Source organism: Poecilia reticulata, linkage group LG15 (genome assembly GCF_000633615.1).
Source record: "Poecilia reticulata strain Guanapo linkage group LG15, Guppy_female_1.0+MT, whole genome shotgun sequence".
Taxonomy (NCBI): Eukaryota; Metazoa; Chordata; class Actinopteri; order Cyprinodontiformes; family Poeciliidae; genus Poecilia; species Poecilia reticulata.
This window is the reverse complement of record NC_024345.1, coordinates 12,611,763-12,632,939: the sequence shown is the minus strand read 5'-3', so window position 1 is coordinate 12,632,939 and position 21,177 is coordinate 12,611,763. Positions and strand designations below refer to the sequence as shown.

The following is a 21,177-nucleotide window of genomic DNA, read 5'->3' as shown; positions in this document are numbered from 1 at the left end:
CCCCAACCTCTTCCTCTCTCTCCCTGCGTCTCGCTGTGACTTCCAACAAAAGGCTGACGGAGCGAGCCTGACGTCTGAATGAATAGCCCGATCCTGCTGTAAAGAGGGAAGAAGAAGGAGGAGAGAGACGGAGCCGACCGAGAGGAGGCTGGAGAGAAACGGATACGAGTGATCCAGCTGAAAAAGGGGGGGGAAAGGAGGAAAAAAAAAAAAAAAAAAGACAAGTGCCGATCGCCGACCGGAGGGAGAAAAAAAAAGAAGAGAGATCCTTTCATTTTCCTCCTCCTCTCTGGAGATTTAAAGAGTTCAAGGATCCGTTTTTGACCGCGCGAGCAGAGAGCGGGGAGAGTGGCCATCGTCTCTCTTCTCCGCGTCCCTCCCCCTCGCCCGCTGCCCTCTTGTGCCACCATCCATTTTTCTTCTCTTCTCCCCCCACCACCGCCGCCACCAACAGTACCAGTCATCTGAGAAATGGAACTTCTTGGGGTGAGGTGACGAAGGAGGACAGATTTGGAAACAAGCAGCGGGGGAGCGAGACAAGCGACAGAGGACAGAAGGAGGCTGGAGCAGGAGGAGGCAGAGAGGAGAATAACCCCAGGGCACAGTGTGTGAGAACACACCAACGCCCAAATCTGCTTTCTGTCCGTCACCTCTAAAATTTCCTTCTGCCATGTGCATTACCTGATTTCAACAATGTGGAGACAGCATTTCCCAGGCAAGAGGAACAGTTCACATCTTATATTTGTGTGTGTGTGTGTGCTTGCGTGCATGGGAGCGTGCGTGCGTGCGTGTGTGAGTGTGTGTGTGTGTGTGTTGCTGCACCCATCATGGGTAATAATAAATGTCTGTGGTGTCTGCAGGGAGGAGGGAGTTGGCTTTAAGATGAAAGGGCTTCTTATATTTTACAAATGAAGTGGATCGTGGAATCGGTGTGCGTGTGAGACGGGCAATTTTGCAGAGCTTTGCACACGAGTATAAAGAGAGTGAGATCAGGGTCAGAGGTCGCACATGATTTGGCGTATGAGTAGCTCTCGTCTGTGTAAAGGGCTTAGTGTTACGTTTGCACTTTATTTCGCAAAATCTTTCCATTTGCCTTTGCATAAAATGTCGATGCTTTAAATAAAAGATTAAAAAAAACTGATAAGTTAAAATCTGTTACAGAAATCACATTTTGAACAAGGGATATAGCATTAGGGTGTTTTTCTTTCCTCACTTTTAGTGTTTTAAGACGAAGTAGAGATTTCATTGCAGGTGACACAAAGTATAAAGCTACAATTCTCAGCCTGGGGGTCTGTCCTCCTCAGAGGGTGAGAATACTACACTAAATAATGAATTAAAGCCAAGCTGGAGCTGTTATTACATTAGTCTGCTCTACTGAAGGAGATATCCTAACATTGTATGTTAGCTAAGATTAGGTAGCATAATCCGCCTAGTTAAAATCATTTTATATGCTGGCATTAGTGAAAATGCTAATCTGGCAAACATTAATTGCCATTGCTAATTGTAGGTATTGTATTAGGAACAACTATTGTGGTAACATTAGCATTTTAGCATACATGCTAATGCTAGGAAATGTCTGCTGAACTTGGAAGTAGTCCAGTATTTAGTGACTCATTGAAAGTTTAGATAGTGTCAATAGCTGAAAGTGAGGGAATGTAGTTTGCCTTCCAAGAGAGCAGGCTGTTTGAAAGCTCTCCCATCCGTGTCTTTAGAGAAACTATTAACTATTTGGACAAACATTTAATCTGTTAAACAATATAAAAGTGATAAGTAGTGGCAGTGATAGGTTGTTACTGAAACAAGTCCATGTTTTCTTATTTTAATAGTTTGAAAAGCCCAACCAAAGCCTACAGAAGGTCAACATGTACTAAAGCATCAGGAGGATTTCACTGATGTAGCATCACTCATTAATATAACTACATTGTCATAGTTGTTTTGTATGCATGTATGAATAAAACACCAATATTTTAGTGTCTGAATCACTATTTCACCTCTGACCGGGAGCTATCTGAATCGAACATTATTTTTCAACTACACAGAGGCTTCACCACAATAAAATAAAAAAAATAAAAAATGTTACAACTGATTCATCTTGACATTTGATTCCTAGACAGAGGTATGAAAGATCAAGGCTTTTTATATATAAAAAATTATGAAATATCTGGAGTTTTTAAAATAGGAATGCAAGAAATAATTGAGGTTTTCTTGTTGAATGAATGAATGAATGAATGAATGAATGAATGAATGAATGAATGAATGAATGAATGAATGAATGAAAGCACACAGGGAGGCAAAGTGGACCAGTGTGCCTACATTCACGTTCACAACTGTGCACGCAAGTTTGACGGTGTGCTCTTGGGGGTCTGCGGGGGGGAATTGTAACCACTGGACTTCGGTTTGGGGTACAATACATCCTGCAGAAAGTTTTCTGTAATTCTAAAGCAAAGCACGCTACATAAAAGCAGTTTTGCAGATTTCCTGGATATTTTTTGCGCCTCTGTCGCTGATAACAGATCTCGAAACCCTTTGGACGCAATTGTTTCTGCGAGTGCGTGTGAAGTAAAGATGATGTCCACCGTCTGCTGCCTGTCAGCGCCGACAGCTGCCTTTGTCCCAAACCCTGGCCTTGCTGCTTCTAAGGAGAATAGGCGCTTGTCTCTCTTCCTCAGCTAGCACTGACACCATCTGTGATATCTTTGCGTCAGCATATGTTTTACCCCCCCCTCCTTTCCTTCCTTTTTTTTTACTCTCTTCCACTTTTACATGTGATCCCACCCTGCCCTCCTCTCTCCCTTTCCCTTCCTCACCCCTCCGTTGGACCCTTTGGATGGTGATAACTTTAAAAGGGGGTGGGCAGGCGGAAGGGAAGGACAAACAATGTCTTTGTGTGTCCACATAAGTGGAACAAGAGACAGGCTGGGGTTGGCGGCAGTGTAGCTGGGCGCTGAAAGGGTCTGCTTGGGAGCCAGCGAAGGCAACTCTGCCAAAGAAAAGATTACACCTCCCCTCTTTTTCTACTGCCTGAGGGATCGTAAACACGCACAAGAATGCAAGGCCCTGATTTTTATTAACATGCATGGACAGTAAGAGAGTGTAACCATACTGTTTTCTTTTTTTTTTTTTTTTTTTTTTTGCTACTCATAGTGTGAAAGTGGATGAACTTGAAGAGCAAGAAAATATGATAGGTGGATTGAAAAGCTGTTGGAGACACTGATATGGCCTTGTTGTTGTTTCATAAGGTCTGGGACTTTTATGATCAATAGAGTTGCAACAACACATTCTCCTCACAAGAGAAGACTGAGAATGAGTGTGTTAGAATTGGCAATCAATCCCTATTAAAAAAAAAAAAAAGAAGCAGACATTACATTTCTCCCATTGTGAATTTTTACAATATAAAAACAATTTTGTATGTTTTAAACAGATTTTTAGTGGATTGTCCCACTCAGCTTTGATAAGTTTAGACAAGTCTAAGTGAGAGACGTTAACTTTGCTTCTTCTTAGGGCTCCGAGATTACTTAAAATTAATGTCGATCTGCAATTAAGGATGATATTTACATTTTCAATCCGTGCTGCCCCTTTCTACAGTATAACTCGAATACTTTGCCCACAACCAAACGATGCTGTTTACATGGATATGACACAAGCCTTCAGTTCAAATCGTCAACATTAAGCAAAAAGAATGACATTAAGGCAAGTTCATTAGAAAGGGAAACATGATCAAAAGCAGATATTCACAGAGACAGACGTATCTGGACACAGCATCCTGCACTGTGCCAGTGGGCAGACAGCAGTCACCAGGCCCTCAGCGTTAGAGCGAAATGTTTCTGTCTGCATAAACAAGCTAGAGCATCATTTAATAATATAGCGTTATGTCTGCAACTGGTTCATTTTTATCTCGAATGTGTTCATTTTTAGAGAACCTATCTGGCTGTTGCGATTTTCTCGATCAAAAATTTTCTGTATTTTTTTTCAGTTTCCTCCGAGCAGCCGACACGCTCGCACATGGATGACTGTAGTTTCAGTGCTGCTGTGAAAGATTGTTGTTGACTTAGCCCCATGAGCCGTCTTTACTAGCTAACTCTTGTCACGTCAGTGCATTTCAAGAATGGTTTCCTTTTGTCCTTCAAAATAAGAGTTTCTAATCTCTCAGATGTTTAAAGCTCTCACCTTCACAGTCGCACTTAGTTTGCTGCAAAGCTTTACATTGAAAAAAAAAACAAAAACGTGTCATTTTAGCATTATCCCTCTATAAACCCCCCGCCAATCCATATCATATCGTAAGTACGCGTACTGTAGCTAAAATTAGGGCCGAATCAAGTTTTTGTTTGCTGAAACAATGGTTGTGGCACTTCCACTCCTCGTAGCTCGCACTGTGTTTGGGTTCAGAGGTTGGGTGGCCCGCAGGGACAAGGTTTAATGTAATTACGATCAAGCCTGTGCTTTGCTTCCTGCTGCACTTGCCACAAAGAAAAACCCACCAGGGGGTCAGCACTTCCCCTCCCTCATTTCACTCATCTCCAAGGCCCGCCAGCTTGGGAGTTACTAGGTAACCAGAACCAGCTGTTGGTTCTAAGCCCAATAAGACCGTTTTTGTCCAGCACCACTTGCCAAGTTTTTTTTCTTTTTCTTTTTCAAGCTTACTGTGAACTCCGTCCCTGACATCATCGCGCCATGGAAAATACTCCTCACTTCCTTTTGTTTTTGCAGTTTTATGGGCTCCACCAAAACACCTACTGATTTCTTGTATCGCGCAGGTCTGACGAGTTTATGTGGCTGTTAGGGACAGAGATGGGAAAGAGATCCGGATCCATGAGTTAGTGGGTGTTGAGTGTTTGGCCAAAGCGGCCCCCCTGTAATTCAAAAAATGACGTAAGAGAGGGTCTGAGTGTCTGACTCCTCTGCAGGTGAAGAGAATAAACTGTTTCAAAAGGCTATTAACGGAAATCTGAGACAGAAAGCTCACACAGTGAAAATATTCGTAAAATTATAATAGGGAAGGTAAGTTGATGCAAGTCTGTGGTCCCGGAGTGGAACATTTACATTTCAAAGTGTGTGACAACCTCACAAATAGCAAGCCACAAATAAATCTGGAGGGAGCACATTAACTTCCAAATAAAATTGTCTTTGTAAAGCAGCGAAAGTGTGTCGGAGATCCGTGAAACCGCAAATCCAGGCCGCTCGATTAGTCAGAAAATAGAGCCTGAGAGGAGAAAAAAAAAAAGGATTTCTGACGTAGTTTGATGTTTTTGAATGCCATTTTAAACGCTGGTTTCCAAGTGCTTAGAAAGAAACATGTTGGAATGAGATTTTATATTCTTTTGTCATTTTATATTTTCTTTCTGTTTAAGGAAATGATCCCTCTTGCTCTCGAGTGAAATCTCTGACTCACAGCGTCTGGCTGCGGAGCTATTTGAGCTCATTTTCCTACGCGGGCAGGGCCAAATGACAGAATCAGACATTAAACTGTATTCACAAAAGATCTGACGCGTTTCCTGAGTTCTCTGTTTCTCTTTCTTCAAGTTTAAAACAACTATTTGCGCTGTCAAGATCCAAAAAGGCTTTTTACTTTGGAACATCTGTAATCCATTTGTGGTGGAGCGTACGCTGTGGCCAACTCTGCCAAAGGTTTCCATACTTCCTGACAAATGGTGCAGTTTGTGATTAGTGTTGGCCAACGATACCATCAACTTTAGTCCAACAAAGCTTTTCTTCAGGGATGCACGAACATGTGACCATCACTGGATAAGGAAAAAAAAAAAATCTATTGTCACTGTTAGATTTACTTACTCGGCCCATTTTCTTATTTGTTGGTTTCTTTCATTCTGAGAGACAATGCTGGCTGTGGAGCTGTAATAAATACTTTAATTACAAAACAGGACATTGGCGTAGCCACTTTACATTTTAACCCCAAAGACAAGCAGCCAAAGTAATTTCCAGCCCAACATAAACCATCTTTAATTCTGTTGTTTTTGCTGCTCTCTTAAGTTTATATAACTGTTGAATAATGTCTCTGGTGTTTTCCTTCCCTGCTTCAGGGTGAGAGTCTGCATCAGGTTGGATCTTTATGATTGGGCAGAACTAGCTCTGCTTCCTACAGGTTCATGCTGCCTTGGACTTCATCCCATCAAACAGGCAGGATTTGGACACAGAAAATATGAAATCGTCTAGGCTGTCTTAAATTGAATTAACTAGCAGTTCAAAGCTGCTGCTTAGATGCAGATATGTTTCTGTCGTGTCCTTGTTGAAGACACTTGGACCGCCTTGCCTGCTGGTGGTTGGACTCCGTTTCTGTCGGGCTGCCTAAGGGCAGCTGTGGCTACAATGTAACATCGACGTGTGAATCATACATGCAGTTCTAATTTGAATAAGGATACCTCACAGGTGGTCTTGGGCTTCAGGAGGTGATGCACGTTTTGTGATGCGTTAAGTCCTATCTCTTATTGGAAGTGTGTGTAATGTTCATGATGGGGTCTTGTTTTGCTTGCTGCTGGTGTTTTGGGATTAAGGCTGCAAAACGTACAGTGATCACACTGAACGTCGACTTCACTGGTTGTTCTCTCTCTTAAAGGGGAAGGTTTCTCTCCACTGTCGCCTCATGGTTACTTAGAGGAGGGATGGGAGTTTGATTTGCTTGTATTATAACTAGGATTTGGATTACAATGAATTGTTTTGATCTGATTTCTATTTCTGGATATCTGTTGGATCTATATGCCTTGTAAATTTCTTTGAGATATGGATAACTTGAATTGAGTTGAAGATTAATGACCTTTTTTGTTTCAACATTTTTGGTGACAAGTTGTCTAAGGACATTGCTAGGTTTGTAGATTATTTAATTTAGCCTGTATGATGTCTGACAGCATGAGAAAACCTAAAACAAATAGAAGTATTGTTTTGCAAATTATACTTAAACTTTACCTTTAAGATGGTTTAGACATTTCAAACTCCAAGTAAAAGCTCAAGTTAATCTAAGGTGTTTATTATTATTATTATTATTATGAATGCTATGTTATTCTTCATGGCAATAGATTGCTGTTTCAATTAGAAAATACCATTTTAAATAGCTCTCTAAAATCAGCAGTATTACTTCTAATGTGTTGTCTGCTTCTAAGCACAAACGATTGAACACGCAACACAACTTTCCTTGAAAGTGTCTCTCGCTCTACATATCGGAGGATTTATTTATTTCCTTTTGAACGTCTCCATTTGTAAGCAGAAAAAATTTAGAGCGCAGCAACGTTAAAAAAAGCACAACAGCCAAACATTTCTAGTCTAGTCCAGGTCAAAGTAGATTGCTTTGGTCAGAAAAACTAAGAACTGGTTGTATAAGGCATTATTCACTGTTTTTCTCTGGAGGAAGATCATTCAAGGACACGTGGATGAGGATAGAGCTATCCACAGTGTTATCACTAAAAGCCAGCATAGTAGCTCGAGTTGAAGTGTAAGCAAAGAATAATTTTATTTCTGATATATGATTTAATCTACAAACCCTTTTGTAGATTGAGTTCATAGTAGTGCTCTGTAACCAATTCTCTGTCATATCCTTGATGCTACGCTACAATTTTAAATCTATGATATAACAATGTATAGAGTGTTTTAACAAATATTGATACTACTTGGATTTTAATTCTCAGACTTTGTGAAGTTAGTTGTTTAGTAGTGTGTTCACAGAACAGCTGTATTTGTATTGATATTAAATGGCCCTACTCACTGATGTGGTCATTTCTGAAGGGAATCATTTGCACTGAAAGTTTAAGACTTCCAGAGTAAAGGGAATTGAACAGAGTTGCATGGCAAACCTTGTAGATTCTTTTTTTATCTGTGATAACATTTGACAGCCATGTTTTATTTTCCTTCATACCACTATTATTCACATTTCACAGAGTGACGTGTGACGCATTTTATTTTTGAATGTTTTTGAGAGAGTTTAGGTAAAACGCTGTTTGCTTTAAGAATTCAGAAAAATCTCTAGGTGTTTTTATTTTTATTTTATTTTCTTCTTTGATCTAAAACTAGAGCCAAGTCTCAGTTCTCTTGGTGTATTACCAGTAAGTTTGTTCTAATTGCTGGTCAGGTATCAGAGCCATTTAGACCCACATTAACAACCTTGTTAAGTGTTAATTATCTGCAGGTTATTTGTGTCTTAAATTCAGCGCCACGTTCTGCCTTATTAGGCTGCAGTCAGCCAATTAGCAACCAGAAAATAATTAATCAGCAGCTTCTTGACCCAGTCTCTTTAACTAAAGCAGCATTTATTCCACCAACTGCTTCCTTCTCATTCATTTAGGGATTAAAAGCATCTGATTCCGACTTGTCACCCCTGGGTGACAGTTTTTTTTTTTCTTTTCTCATAATGTTTCCATTGCTTTTGTGCGGCTGTCGTCGGGAGATGGAGGTATTTTCCAGTCTGATAATGAACTCTGCAGGGGTGTGATGATGAGACACGGGGAGAGCCGGGGAGCTACAGGTGTGTTCGGCGAGGCTGCAGTCTGCTCCTTACACCTGCTTTATTAGTGCACACACACACACACACACACACATACAAACACGTCAAACAGGCACATACACAAACTTAAGAGTCCAACCAGAAATATTACCATTTCTGCGTGATGACTACTGTTCAAAAGCAGCACGATGTGCCTGACTCACACCAATACAGGCCACATGTGCATGATGTGCATCGCACAGAAAAACGGAGCATTTGACCCACACAAAGCCCAGTGCATGCACATGCACACGTGCAAATATGCCTACGTAGCCTGTTTGTTACAAATTACAAATAATTTTTTTTTTTTCTTAAAAAGGCAAAGCCAGCCTATTTGGAGTGGACTTTTCCTCCTGTCGTTTCCCAGGCTCCAGGTGTGTGTCTGTGACATTCAGGGGAGGAGCAGGTGAAGGGACAACATTTTTCATTTCCACTACTTTTGGCAAACGCTTCGACGAGATCCAACTGTTTGAACTGATAATGCATCTGAGTCTGTTTACACTTTTTTTTTTTTTTTTATTAGCTGCACTGCTCAGTCACATTAGCTTATGGAAAAATAACTTGAAAACCTTTTGGGTTATTTTAAAAACGCCATACTAGCAGATATTCAGCTGAGTACAAATTTGTTATGTGTCTGTCATAAAGACCGATTTACTGCATAGGTGCTTTGAAATAGAGCAATATTTTGTCTCCTGCCTTCAACTAATTCACATGAAATCATATGCTGTATGTACATGTACAGCCAGTCCTACAATTATTGATGCAATTGCTAAATTTTATTTGAAATTATTTTTATTCACCCAAGATGTTTTTGTCTGAGGGTAAAACATGTAAATTATTTATTTTTAATTTTATTTAAAAAGTCTGGTTTTTTATTTTAATATGACGTTATTTAAACCTTCCTCAACAATCAATTGAAAATAATTGCTGATTAGTTGTTTCCTTGGTCACTTTAAATGCAGCAGCAGTTCTTTGAGGTGGGACTTAGCTTTGCTTTTATGCTGCGTTTCCTCCAACCACACAGATCAACATAATGTTACGTTCAAACTTACCACAACCAAACCAGCTGCTTTGCACCAAATGTAGTTTTAAATGTCTTAACTTTGGTAAAAAGAAAAAAATCTTTCGATATGTTACAGACGCGTTGCAGTTTAATATTCAGAGTTGTTCAATCTCTCTGTGTTTGTAGCATAATCTCCTCTGTCTCTGTTAGCGGGCCCTGAGGAACTGAACATATTTTCAGATTGGTTAAGGATTTCCAAAGAGCAAATTTACTGATATAGAGCTTTGGAGAAAAGCCATTTAACTCTGCACTGTCATAGAGAGTAACGAGTAATTATTTTTTTTATTTTTTTTTTTAGAGCTCTGACATTTAAAATCTAAAGCCACAGAATTTCTGTGGTGCAATGAAACATCCTGATGAAGTGGAAAAAAACAAAAAAAAAACTGCGTCACTGGCTATGCCGACATGTTTTCAATCCTGAAAGTTTGTTTTTACTTCGCCGACTGGGACGTTTTCTCCGACATAGTTGCAAGAATTAGAAAAGAATGAAGTGTAAAATTTTCTGGTTTGACAGCATCAAGGCACTTTTAAATGCACAACTCCAGCTGGATCTTTATGAATGGAAGAAACGCTACGTAAAAACCACGACATTCCAGCTTTCCACTAAATCGAGGAAGACACTGCTGCACTTCATCACAGCAGATATTGTACACTCTCCCACAACAGCCCATTTCAGATCATTCTTTAGCATCGTGAGCTAAGCGTGCGACTGAAAGAGCACAACACTGACTGAGTGATTCGAGTCAACCCAGGAATGCTACGCCTCCATCAGCCATGGGAACTAGTCATATACCATAACCACTGCGAACTGTAAGGGGGAAGAGGGAATGAGTTTGATGTGGCACAAACAGAGGCAGCAGTTGGAGCAGCTGCAGTTTAACACAGAGTGGAGTCATCGTCTCATCCTTCAGAGTCCATTGAGTAATTGTAATGACATGTTGGTCGTTACAATTAAATCTAGATATATATATTTATATGTTTTAAAAGCCTGTTGAGTTCTCCAGAAAAAAAAGTATGTGTGTCACCAAGTTTTTAGAAACATTTAAAGACTTGCGTCACCAACTGAGGACAGTTTTTGCACATTTCTGAATATCGTTGCCTCACTCCTGTGGAGCCGCAAAGTACTTTGTGAATCTCTCGTGTCTCTCATAAAGCCTCGACGGTGAATCTAAAGGACAAAGCTGGTAAAGGTGATTGTTTTCCGTTCACCCTCTGCCAGCCTGACACACGGAGTTTCAGGCCGCTTTGTGAGACTGAACGCTCTTGTTTGGGACTTTACAGGAAGATTTTCCAAAATCAAACAGCTCTGTTGCACCTCTTCTGAAGTTGGAAACCCACAAGAGGCAGATTATGAAAGAATTAAACACAACGAGGCAAAAGGGGATACTTTGCCTTTGTGCGGCTTTACAGTTTGTTTTATTAAACTCTGCTTGACTGCTGACTGCCCACTTCACTCTTCTGGTCTGTGTCCTTTCTGCCACGCAGCTGCCGGACGTAATTCTTACGGCGGGAAAACCGATGTGTAAAAATTAACAGGAGGCGTCCGGCGTCACCCTCGATGTTTTACAATCTGTCTTGGCAAAGCCTGACAGATCATTTGTTGTCGCAGAGATAAATTTGTGTAAATGCATCGTCAGTCATCTCGTGTTCACTCCTTTAGCGATCTTTCATCGGTTTCGGAGTGGTGAACTCCTCTCTTCCCCCCGTCAGTCCTGCTTATTTGGATCAGTTCGTCCTCGACTGTTGTAGAAGAACAAGAAGCGAAGGCAGAGGCATTAATCAAATGAATGAAGCTAATAATAATTCCTGTCATTTGTCAGAGCAATGATATTAATGTCAACCAACTAGGCTCTGTTTTTTTTATATAAATTGATCCTCTGATTCCAGTTCACTCCTGAACAGGGGAACGCCGCTGCTCCTCATTTTGCATGCAAGACGGTTTCGGTCATTCATTTATTTATTTACTGGGGGAAGCGGCTGGGAAATATCGATTCTCCAAAACGCAGTGCATGTTTTTATTAAATGCAACAGTGCAACGCACAGGTCTCCAAATATATGAGATTTAGCATTTATTTTTTCACCCTGCCCCGGCATTGTTCTTTGATTTAAGGTGTTAAGTATTGTGTCACAAAATATATTTTATACGCGATGGTGATGAAATGAGAGGCTTTAAATGTTTGACACAGTAACACAGAAATAAGTAAATGATTGTTAATGCAAATGAACATGCAACTCTGGAGAAAATGAAGAGACCACTACACAGAACCCATGAAAACATGATGGTTATTCCACCAGATATTTATTTTCTGAACTCTTACTGTGTTAAAACATCAGTATTATTGTTTCTAAATTAATACAAACTTGTTTTCTTTGCCCCATTTGAGGTATGGAAGCGCAGCATCCTTTTCGTTATTTGGACCATTTCTGATTTTATGCACATAAATACTAAATTTTTGCTTGGAATTTCAGAGACATGTTTTCAGTAGTTCATAGAATAAAAGAAAAATGTTCATTTTACTCAAACATACACCTATTCAAAGTAAAATCAGAGAAACTGATCATTTTAAGTGGTCTCTTAATTATTTCCATAGCTGTATGTTAATACTTTTTGCTAAATGAAGTTTTACTTTGCAATTACAAGCAAGTGAATGCCAAATAAAAATATCAATTTCTAAAAATAAAAGTAACCAACAATTAAACTGATGAAGTTCTATGTATCCTATTTACACAAGAAGCAAAGCTCTGCAGAAAATCCTCGGCAGCATGCACGCACCCGCCTTTTTTCTCCTAAGTTTAGCACGGTTTGTTAATTTGTCCATGCAGGCACATGTACTACTTCCTGTGCGTATGCTTGGACATTTCAGCCGTGGAGGTCAGAAAAGCTTTTCTCTCCTCTCCTAAACCGGAGGAGTTAGAGGCGCAGTCACGATGCGAGCAGGCTTGGATGTCCTCTCCAGCAGCGCAGATGCCACTAAATAAAATATTTCATAATCCTGCCCAAATCCTCTAATCACCATGACAACAGGCAGCAGGGAGCCAGAGAGTGGATGTGTTTGGACCCCCCACCTCCCATCTCTTTTTTTTCCTCCTTCTTCTTTTTCTCCCTCTTTCATCAGCATTTGGGCTCACACAGTCTGATTATATTTTACCTCCTGTTTAACAAACCTGGGACATTTATTGATTGAACGTAGCAGGGGTTTTATTAACGGCCGTGACCCCCTTTTATGGAGAAACTTCCAAACTGCTCTTTTTTTTTTTTTATTCCAGCATCAGAATGACTGCAAATAATTTACACTGTACACCCACCATCTAAAAATACACAGTAAAGACCTGCCCCGGCTCCTGTGAAGTGATAGGATAATGGAGGTGATGACCTCATGAGGTGAAAGGACCTGTTGCCTGGTAACAGTTTGGGGAAAACAGCAAGTCATGGGGTGGTCGTATCGTGGATGTGAATATGCGCGTCTGAGATATCGACCTGCGCCGACAGGTAGAGGAGACGATGATGACGGCGGGTTGAGAGAAGAAGAGAGGAGGTCAAGTTTTGTGGAAATCGATCAGAAGCCAAAAACGGGATCCGTGGTCAACACTTCCTGGATGCGCCTCCTGACCTGACCTGTGCCAGGTGTAAATAATTGACCGCCTGTTTTCTCTGCCTCTCCGCAGGTATCCGGCCCCAGATTATGAATGGGCCTATGCGCCCGCGCCCCCTGGTGGCGCTGCTGGACGGGCGCGACTGCACCGTAGAGATGCCCATCCTCAAAGACCTGGCCACCGTGGCTTTCTGTGACGCTCAGTCCACGCAGGAGATACACGAAAAGGTATCGTTTAGTTCTTGGTCAATATAATCGCCAATTCCTCTTAGATGCTGTGTTACCCTTTTAACTTCTTCCAGTGATCAAGAGGGAGATTTTTCACATTAGCCTGGTTTAAAAAAATAAAAATAAATAAGAAGCACCAAACGTTTCAATAATGAAAAGAAAAAAAGGCGCACAAACCGGTGTAACAACTTCTGTTTCTAATATTGTTTTGCGTTCTGCTCGTCGAAGAAGAAAAATCTTTGTCCTCCTTCCAAGCCTCCCCCTCTGTAATGTTTTAATGATATTTCAGCCCACTGGCTCATTCCAATCTCCCAGTGCAGCCATAATGGTTTCATCACTGACGCTAATCCCACTGGGGGCTGAAGTGCAGCTTTGTTAAATAAGGAGGAGTGGGAGGAGGAGGAGGAGGCTGGTAATAGAAATGCAGTGTAATTGTTCTCAGCCAGAGTGGGTGAAACGTTTGTCTTATTTTACTGTCTGTACGCCGGAGCCGACGAGCGGCAAGTTTTCCAATTCCAAACTCAAAAAGAGCTCTTTAAAGGGATTGGAGGAGAAAAAGGGACGGTGAAACCGTCTCCCTCGTTCTGCCTACATGGAAGTGGGTTTTCTTGAACATTCGTGTGTTTTAATTTTACAGTTTGAGTTGATGAGATCCAAAGTAAATCTTTTTTGTTGGTATTAGTAATCTGTGTGCAGCGAAATGCTCTCAGTGTGATTATGTTACACAAACAGAGGGCCCATCTGGAAGCATCAGTGTTGGCTGCAGTCCCACAACGATAACGACACAGCAGAGGATACAGAGGGGCTGCAAATATGCACACACACACGCGCACACGCATGCACACACACACACGCACGGACACACACGCGCGGAGAGGCGCGCACTCCGAATTACACATGAACAACATCACCAACTCTCTGTTGGGAAAACTGAAGCGTTGCTTTGTTTTGTTGTGTTTTTGTAACAAGACTTCCTTGAAGTTTTCAGACGTAGCGATGAAGGAATCAGACATATGGAGACTGATTGATTAAAACAAACAAAAAAAAACAAAAAACAGAAGAGTAACAACCGAATTCATTTATGGTTTTGTACATTTTTGTTTCATTACAATTTTTTTATTTTTTTATTTTGCAGTCCAATACATTAGCATGTATGTTCAGATGAGGCTCGTTTATCAGATTAAAAGTACCTTAGGAAAATAACAACCAGTATGCAGGTATTAAGCATATTAAGTCCACGTTTGTGTATTTAAAAAAATATATTTTTGGTTCAGTGCCATTTTCTAATCTTAAATGTTGTGCTTTCGTTGACTTTGACAAAATTAAAAGAAATAAAGGCTTGATGAGGTGTTAAAAATAATCTACATGACATGTTTGACTCAATGAATTGAGTTACTAAAATAAAATTTTATACAGTATTTTTAATTGTTGAATTGTTTGTTTTTATTAGCTTGGTTATATTATTTTATATCACATTCAATTCAATTATACAACAAACGCTACTTGGCTCACATCAGTTCAATTTGATTGAATTTATTTAAAATTTTGTTAAATTTGATTCATTTGAAATGAATACAGTTTCATTATTTTCCAATTAATCCCAATTTACTTGGTTCAGATTACAAAAATATTCAATTCATTACAGTCCAATTATGTAAAAATAAATAAATAAATAGTAATAATACGCATTTTTTCTTGCGAATTGCTCTTGCGAGGTGTTTGTATTTTTCCTAGTGGCCTCTTCACTTGCATGGCAAAGAAAGATTCATTGATATTCTCAAAGTTGAGCGTGTAATCCTGCGGTGTCTGGTGAGCGTTTTGTGATGCCAGCTGAGTTAAAAAAGAGAAATCTATGAGAGAGCACTCACGCTCGATGGGTGAAGGAGTCTTGTCCTTGAAAAGGCAAAGGCAGCCCTTAGAATTTCAGAAAGAAATCAAAGTGTTGTTTTAGTGCTAATTACAACACTTAAAATATACTTGTGGGTGAACTGGAAAAGGTTTCTGGAGAGTTTGAGAGTAAGTAAAATCTGCCAAAGAATATATTATGAATTAATGATGTTTTACAGCTATTTGAGCTTAATTTTGCCCTGATGAGGCTTAGCTTACCACTCCGCTGCTGATTTAAGATGCTGCTTTTAGCTTAACGGCTCTCACCTTTTACTAATGTCAAAAGCGGTGACTTGCTTCATTGATGAGCATGAAATGAGCAACTGCAAACTCCAGTCATGACAGAATCGAGTCATTGAAGCAGCTGGCTGTGAACTCTGTCATCAGTTCAGCAGGTTTGAGTCTTCCTAAGCTAACGGAAGAAAATTGAAATAAGCCAAGTGGCTTTTTGTATTGAAAAGTAGCTTGCATCATTTAAAAAAAAAAAAAAAACATTTGGAAAACTCTCGGGTAATTCAATGCAACAATGCAAATCATATTTTCAGTTTTATTTATCTGTAAGAACGCTGTAGCATGCAAGAACTCCATGTTTGTAATAATAATTAGTATAAGAACAGATTTCAAAATCATTTTTCTAGCCTTCCTGCTGTGATCTTCATACATATCAGTAGATGCATGTATAACTGTTGTGGTAAATAAAGGTTTTACTCTTTTAAAATATAGACAAAATGGAGTTCAGTATGTGATATTTTTGCATCATCTTACATTAGCAGCTAACGTAATTAGCGTAGCTAGCATGAAAACAATATCAGTCTCTGTGTGCAGCTCTAAATAAAGCAAAGGACCTGTGTTGTCATGCCAATATATTATCTCGAACATAACTAATGACAATTCTTTGTTTACATCTATGATTTCTGTATCTCTACCTCTGTGCCTTTGTGAAAGGTGATAACATCAGCCATTTTTAGCCAGATTGTCTGTCGTGTAAACAGGATTCATATGAAACATCAACCTAATTTAATTCATGACAGGTGCCGAATATCAAAAATCCATTCGTTTCTGCGTTCAAGAGATAACGTTGACATCTTTAATGATTCTGGCGCTTGAAGCAGTTAACAAAGCATTATGGGAAAAAGTCTGGCTCAGTTTAAGGCTAACAAAGTAGCTGTGGATGCTAACTAATTATTGTACTTTGGTCTCTTTGCTTCCTAACCTTTACTTAGTTTCTAATTCAGACTGAACGCATAAAGATTCAATTGTCGTGTCTCTCCCAAAACTTCAGAAATAAATATTTGCTCATACTGAAACCTTCTTTGTGGTTCTCACGTGGGCCTTCAATAAATTGAAGGTTTTGTGTTTTGTTCACCAAGTCTAATTGCAGAATTGCGGGATTTATTTTTTCACTCATTAGTGAAATCTAAAATCTATCTTCTCAGTTTTCCCACTGCTTAGCCAGGGTACAACGACTCGCCGTCGTCCTTCCATCCAAGCCCACGGCGCTCCTGTTGCACTCATAACGGCATTAATGCGCAAAGGGAGTTTCAACCTTGAGCTTTAGCATCCAGCCCCTGTTATTTCTAACTCCAATAAAAATGTGTTGGGCGGGAAATTCATGACTATGCTAATCTGCCTCAGGTAGGTCAATTCTGTTAGCGGGTCGTGAATTTAAACCAGTTGTTTAACGGCCTTGGCTTCGCCGCGGCAACTTCTTAATGCTCGCTGCGCTTCTCAGCAGCTGTCAGTCTACTTTATTGTCCGGCCTGCACCCGTTCTGACCTTGTTTGCATACAGTCTGAGTTAATGGATTGTGACAAAAAGCAGCTTTTGCATGCGCTCATTATACGGTAAACACACAGACACAACTGCTTGTGTTTTAGAGCACACATCAACAGTCCATTTGCATTTAGATGAAAGATGACGGACATAAACTCGGGTCCAGAAGGAAAAAAACAGATAGATAAATAAATAAATAAATAAATAAATAAATAAAGGAAGGTGGTGAAAGCACTTTTATTCACGGCGGCTGCAACAAGTCGCTCTCTGCTGAACATCAGGATAACGGGGTGGGATTTAAACGGATGATAAAGACGACGGTGATTCCCGCAGGTGCTGAACGAGGCCGTGGGGGCCATGATGTACCACACCATCACCCTGACCAGAGAGGACCTGGAGAAGTTCAAGGCGCTGCGCATCATCATACGCATCGGCAGCGGCTACGACAACATCGACATCAAGGCCGCCGGGGAGCTCGGTGAGGCTGTGGAGCACAAAGAGGCCGGTTACCGGCGCGCAGATCGAGGCCGTTCAGCATGACGCAGTAATTATATGCCGAAAGTAATGAAAACGAGGAACGAGAAAGCAAGCATGGCCTATCCATGCGGGAGGAGGGGAACGATAACACAAGTGATTCAAAGTCGATAAAGAGAGTTCGCCTCTTCCTCAGGGTCAAACCAAACTCTACTGGTTATGTTAGCTTAACATAAACAACATGTGTTGTAGAATTTAATTACTGTCTGTAAACATGAGAGGTGATGGAGCTACTTTAGAGCAGCTGGAAATCCTTTATATTCTCGTTTGGTATGAGAGGCGGATTTAGTGTGAGATCCTGATTAGCGTTGCTGCCGTGTTTCATCACATTGATTTCTTACTGTGATCGTCTTTCAGGTAGTTACTTAGTTTGTACCGTTTAGTTTTTTTGTAATGCAGCTGTTTAATTACTGGACATGAAACACATTTTAACTTTAAATATAAACTGTAGTGTAACATATTAAATGTTTTCGAATGATTGTTTCATTTATTAGGTTGTGGTTTTGGCACTTTTTGTAATAACTGGTATGCAGATTCTTGCGTTGCTCTGCAGAGTCTGGGCACATATTGACACACTCTTGTTAGCAAAAAAGCTTTATTTTTAGCAACATTGGACAATTTTCAAACATAGAAGGCCTGGTTAAGATCATACCACAGCATTTTAATAGAAATTTTAACCTGGACTTCGACTAGACCATTTCCAAAACCGGCGTTCAGAAGCAGCAACACATCCCAAATACTGTAACACTACTGTTAGCATTATGCTATTTTTCTTAAATGGTGTGCTAATTTCATGACAGATTTAAAAACGTCTGCTTAGCAGACAAGTAATTTTTTTGGGTTGTTTTTTGCCGCTAACAAATAAGATCTTCATTTTCTATTTACTCTGGTGATTTTTGACATTAAATATACAAACTCATTTGATGATCTGACAGAGTATGAGAAAAACTCATCTAAACTAAAACTAAATCATTACTATGTGCGTTCCTCTGTCTGTCCGTCTCCAGGCATCGCCGTGTGTAACATTCCTTCAGCAGCTGTAGAAGAAACGGCAGACTCGACGCTTTGTCACGTCCTTAACCTGTACCGGCGAAACACATGGCTGTACCAGGCTCTCCGGGAGGGCACGCGGGTCCAGAGTGTGGAGCAGATCCGGGAGGTGGCGTCGGGGGCAGCCAGGATCCGGGGCGAGACACTCGGTCTCATCGGATTTGGTAAGAACCTTATTTAGAAACTTGCAGTTTCTGGAGACAGGCTCTGAAGAGTCTCTCTAAGGTATGAAAAAGGAGATATGGGATGTTTTAAAGGAGAAATATGTTTTCCTGAATCATAGAGCATTCCACCTTTGACTGTTTTATGCCAAAAACCTCGTTGCTTATAGGCTGGTACATTTTTAATGCAGCAAGTTGTGCAATTTCTGCATCAATTTATGGAACGCATATTTTATCCAAGTAAACAAAAACAAAAAACTCAAGACCTATAAAATAATTTACTAGAAAAAGTCAAGTAAATTTGCAGATTTCAATGTGGACGTATTAAGAATTTGTAGTTGTTTTTAGCACAATCTGAATTGCAGATGAGCTTTTTTTCTACTGTAATATGTTTTTTTTCATATTCATCAAATTAGTCAATCAAGTTTTTCAATTGATTAAAGTTTAGAAATGTGTTTCGCCTGTGGCATTTTTAGAAAAAGAAAAATGAGGTCATATTTTTGACTTTTTGCCTATATTTTTTGCAAAATATGTACAAAAAGTCACATATATTTACTAGCAACTCTAACAAATCCTATGAGTGTCTATTATAGTTTCTTTTCTCACACTTTCTGTTTCTGTGGATTATAAATATGGCGTGACACAGACACGTTGCTCTTAGTCCTCCTCAATATGGGAAAGACGAGAGAGCATCTCATTCGTGGAAGGGAGACGTGTGTTGATCCACACACACACACACACACACACACACACACACACACACACACACACACACACACACACACACGCACACACACAACATTTCACCACTTTTGGTTTTCTCTCCTCCTCGCCTCCATCAGGGCGCACGGGCCAGGCGGTGGCCATGCGGGCCAAGGCGTTTGGCTTCAACGTCATCTTCTACGACCCTTACCTGCAGGACGGCTTGGAGCGCTCGCTCGGAGTCCAGCGGGTCTACACGCTGCAGGATCTGCTGTACCAGAGCGACTGCGTGTCCCTGCACTGCAACCTGAATGAACACAACCACCACCTCATCAACGACTTCACCATCAAACAGGTGCGACTTGAGACGGACCCCTCCGTCTTCCGCGCGACCATGGTGATGAATAAAACGGGAACAAATTCAAAAATAAAAAAAAAAACACAGCTGGCGATTTCCTGGAGAATCTGCTATGGGAATCTTTCCGTGTTGTTCAGCCGTCACCTTTTCTTCTTCTACTGTTGAATATCAGAAGTAAATCACACGGAAAGAGACATTGCTGAGACGTGTGGGGGTGGATAGAATATGTCGCTTCTGTCCATTTATAACTTTGAGGTCAGTGTGATCCAGGTGCCTCCAACGAGTGTGGGTGTAAGATTGGAGTGTGTTCTTTTGCAAACTCTTCATGCATAACAAGTTGCTATCAAATTGTAAGAGTGTAAATCTAACAGCAGAGACTTTTCTAAGTGTTTAGAAATTATATTTTTGCAGTTACCTAACATTTATTCCCAGATATTACCCTGTTAACACTGCTTAGTCAGCTTCCAGAGCACGTAGTTATGTTTTATGTTCTCATATTTATGCTGAGCCGCCAACAAGCAAGGTAGTTAAAAACCAAAGAATGTCTCCGTTCAGCAAAGGATGCGGGGTTTATAAGCAATGCAGCTTAACCCTAAAATACAATTAGTTGTGTTACTTTTTGTAACCTTGAAATGCAATGCCGCTGGTGCACACAATGTGTTTTCATCTGTGATGAGTGCAGATCTTATTCTGAGTCCTTTTAGTCTCCTGCTGCCTACTGCTGCCACCTACAGGGTATAAACGTCACAGCAGCGTCTGAGGTTCAGGAAAACCTTATAATTCCCTTAATGGCACCTTGCTTATCACCACAGACCAAATCATTTCTAATAACTAATAATAACTAGACCCCAATGAATCAATCTAATAGTGCTTGTGTCTTCTGTCGGGTTGAGCTAAAACTCTCCTGTTTTGTGTTTTTTTGTGTGTGTTTTTAGATGCGCCAAGGGGCTTTCCTGGTCAACACGGCACGGGGAGGGCTAGTGGATGAGAAAGCTCTGGCTCAGGCCCTCAAAGAAGGCAGGATACGCGGCGCTGCGATGGACGTCCATGAGTCAGAGCCTTTCAGGTGCGCCTCATCTCCTAGTATCTGTTGCTTATTTCTTCTTACGCGTTTCCACCTACTTTTTATTCGTTGCCGAACAGCTTTTCCCAGGGCCCTCTCAAAGACGCCCCCAACTTGATCTGCACGCCCCACACCGCCTGGTACAGTGAGCAGGCGTCGCTGGAGATGAGGGAGGCCGCTGCCACGGAAATCCGCAGAGCGATCACCGGTACGGATCCCGTTCTCGATCCTTTCCCAATCCGCAGCAAGCTTCCGTCTCCTGACTCCGCGAAACTCGATCCCT

The 21,177-nt window shown here is 40.7% G+C and overlaps 1 protein-coding gene across 4 annotated transcripts in view; it reads left to right on the top strand.

Annotated features, from left to right (window-relative positions):
* Positions 1 to 21,177, top strand: part of LOC103476756 (C-terminal-binding protein 2-like) — a 74,268-nt gene that overhangs the window by 50,279 nt on the left and 2,812 nt on the right. For 3 of the 4 annotated variants that reach the window (XM_008429308.2, XM_008429305.2, XM_008429307.2), the window contains 6 exons: positions 13,212 to 13,366; positions 17,360 to 17,504; positions 18,568 to 18,774; positions 19,614 to 19,828; positions 20,767 to 20,897; positions 20,975 to 21,102. In XM_008429308.2, coding sequence (XP_008427530.1) covers positions 13,212 to 13,366; positions 17,360 to 17,504; positions 18,568 to 18,774; positions 19,614 to 19,828; positions 20,767 to 20,897; positions 20,975 to 21,102 — 981 coding nt within the window. Of the gene's footprint in view, positions 1 to 6; positions 716 to 13,211; positions 13,367 to 17,359; positions 17,505 to 18,567; positions 18,775 to 19,613; positions 19,829 to 20,766; positions 20,898 to 20,974; positions 21,103 to 21,177 lie in introns of those variants that run through there. The other variant, XM_008429309.2, reaches the window with a different exon arrangement.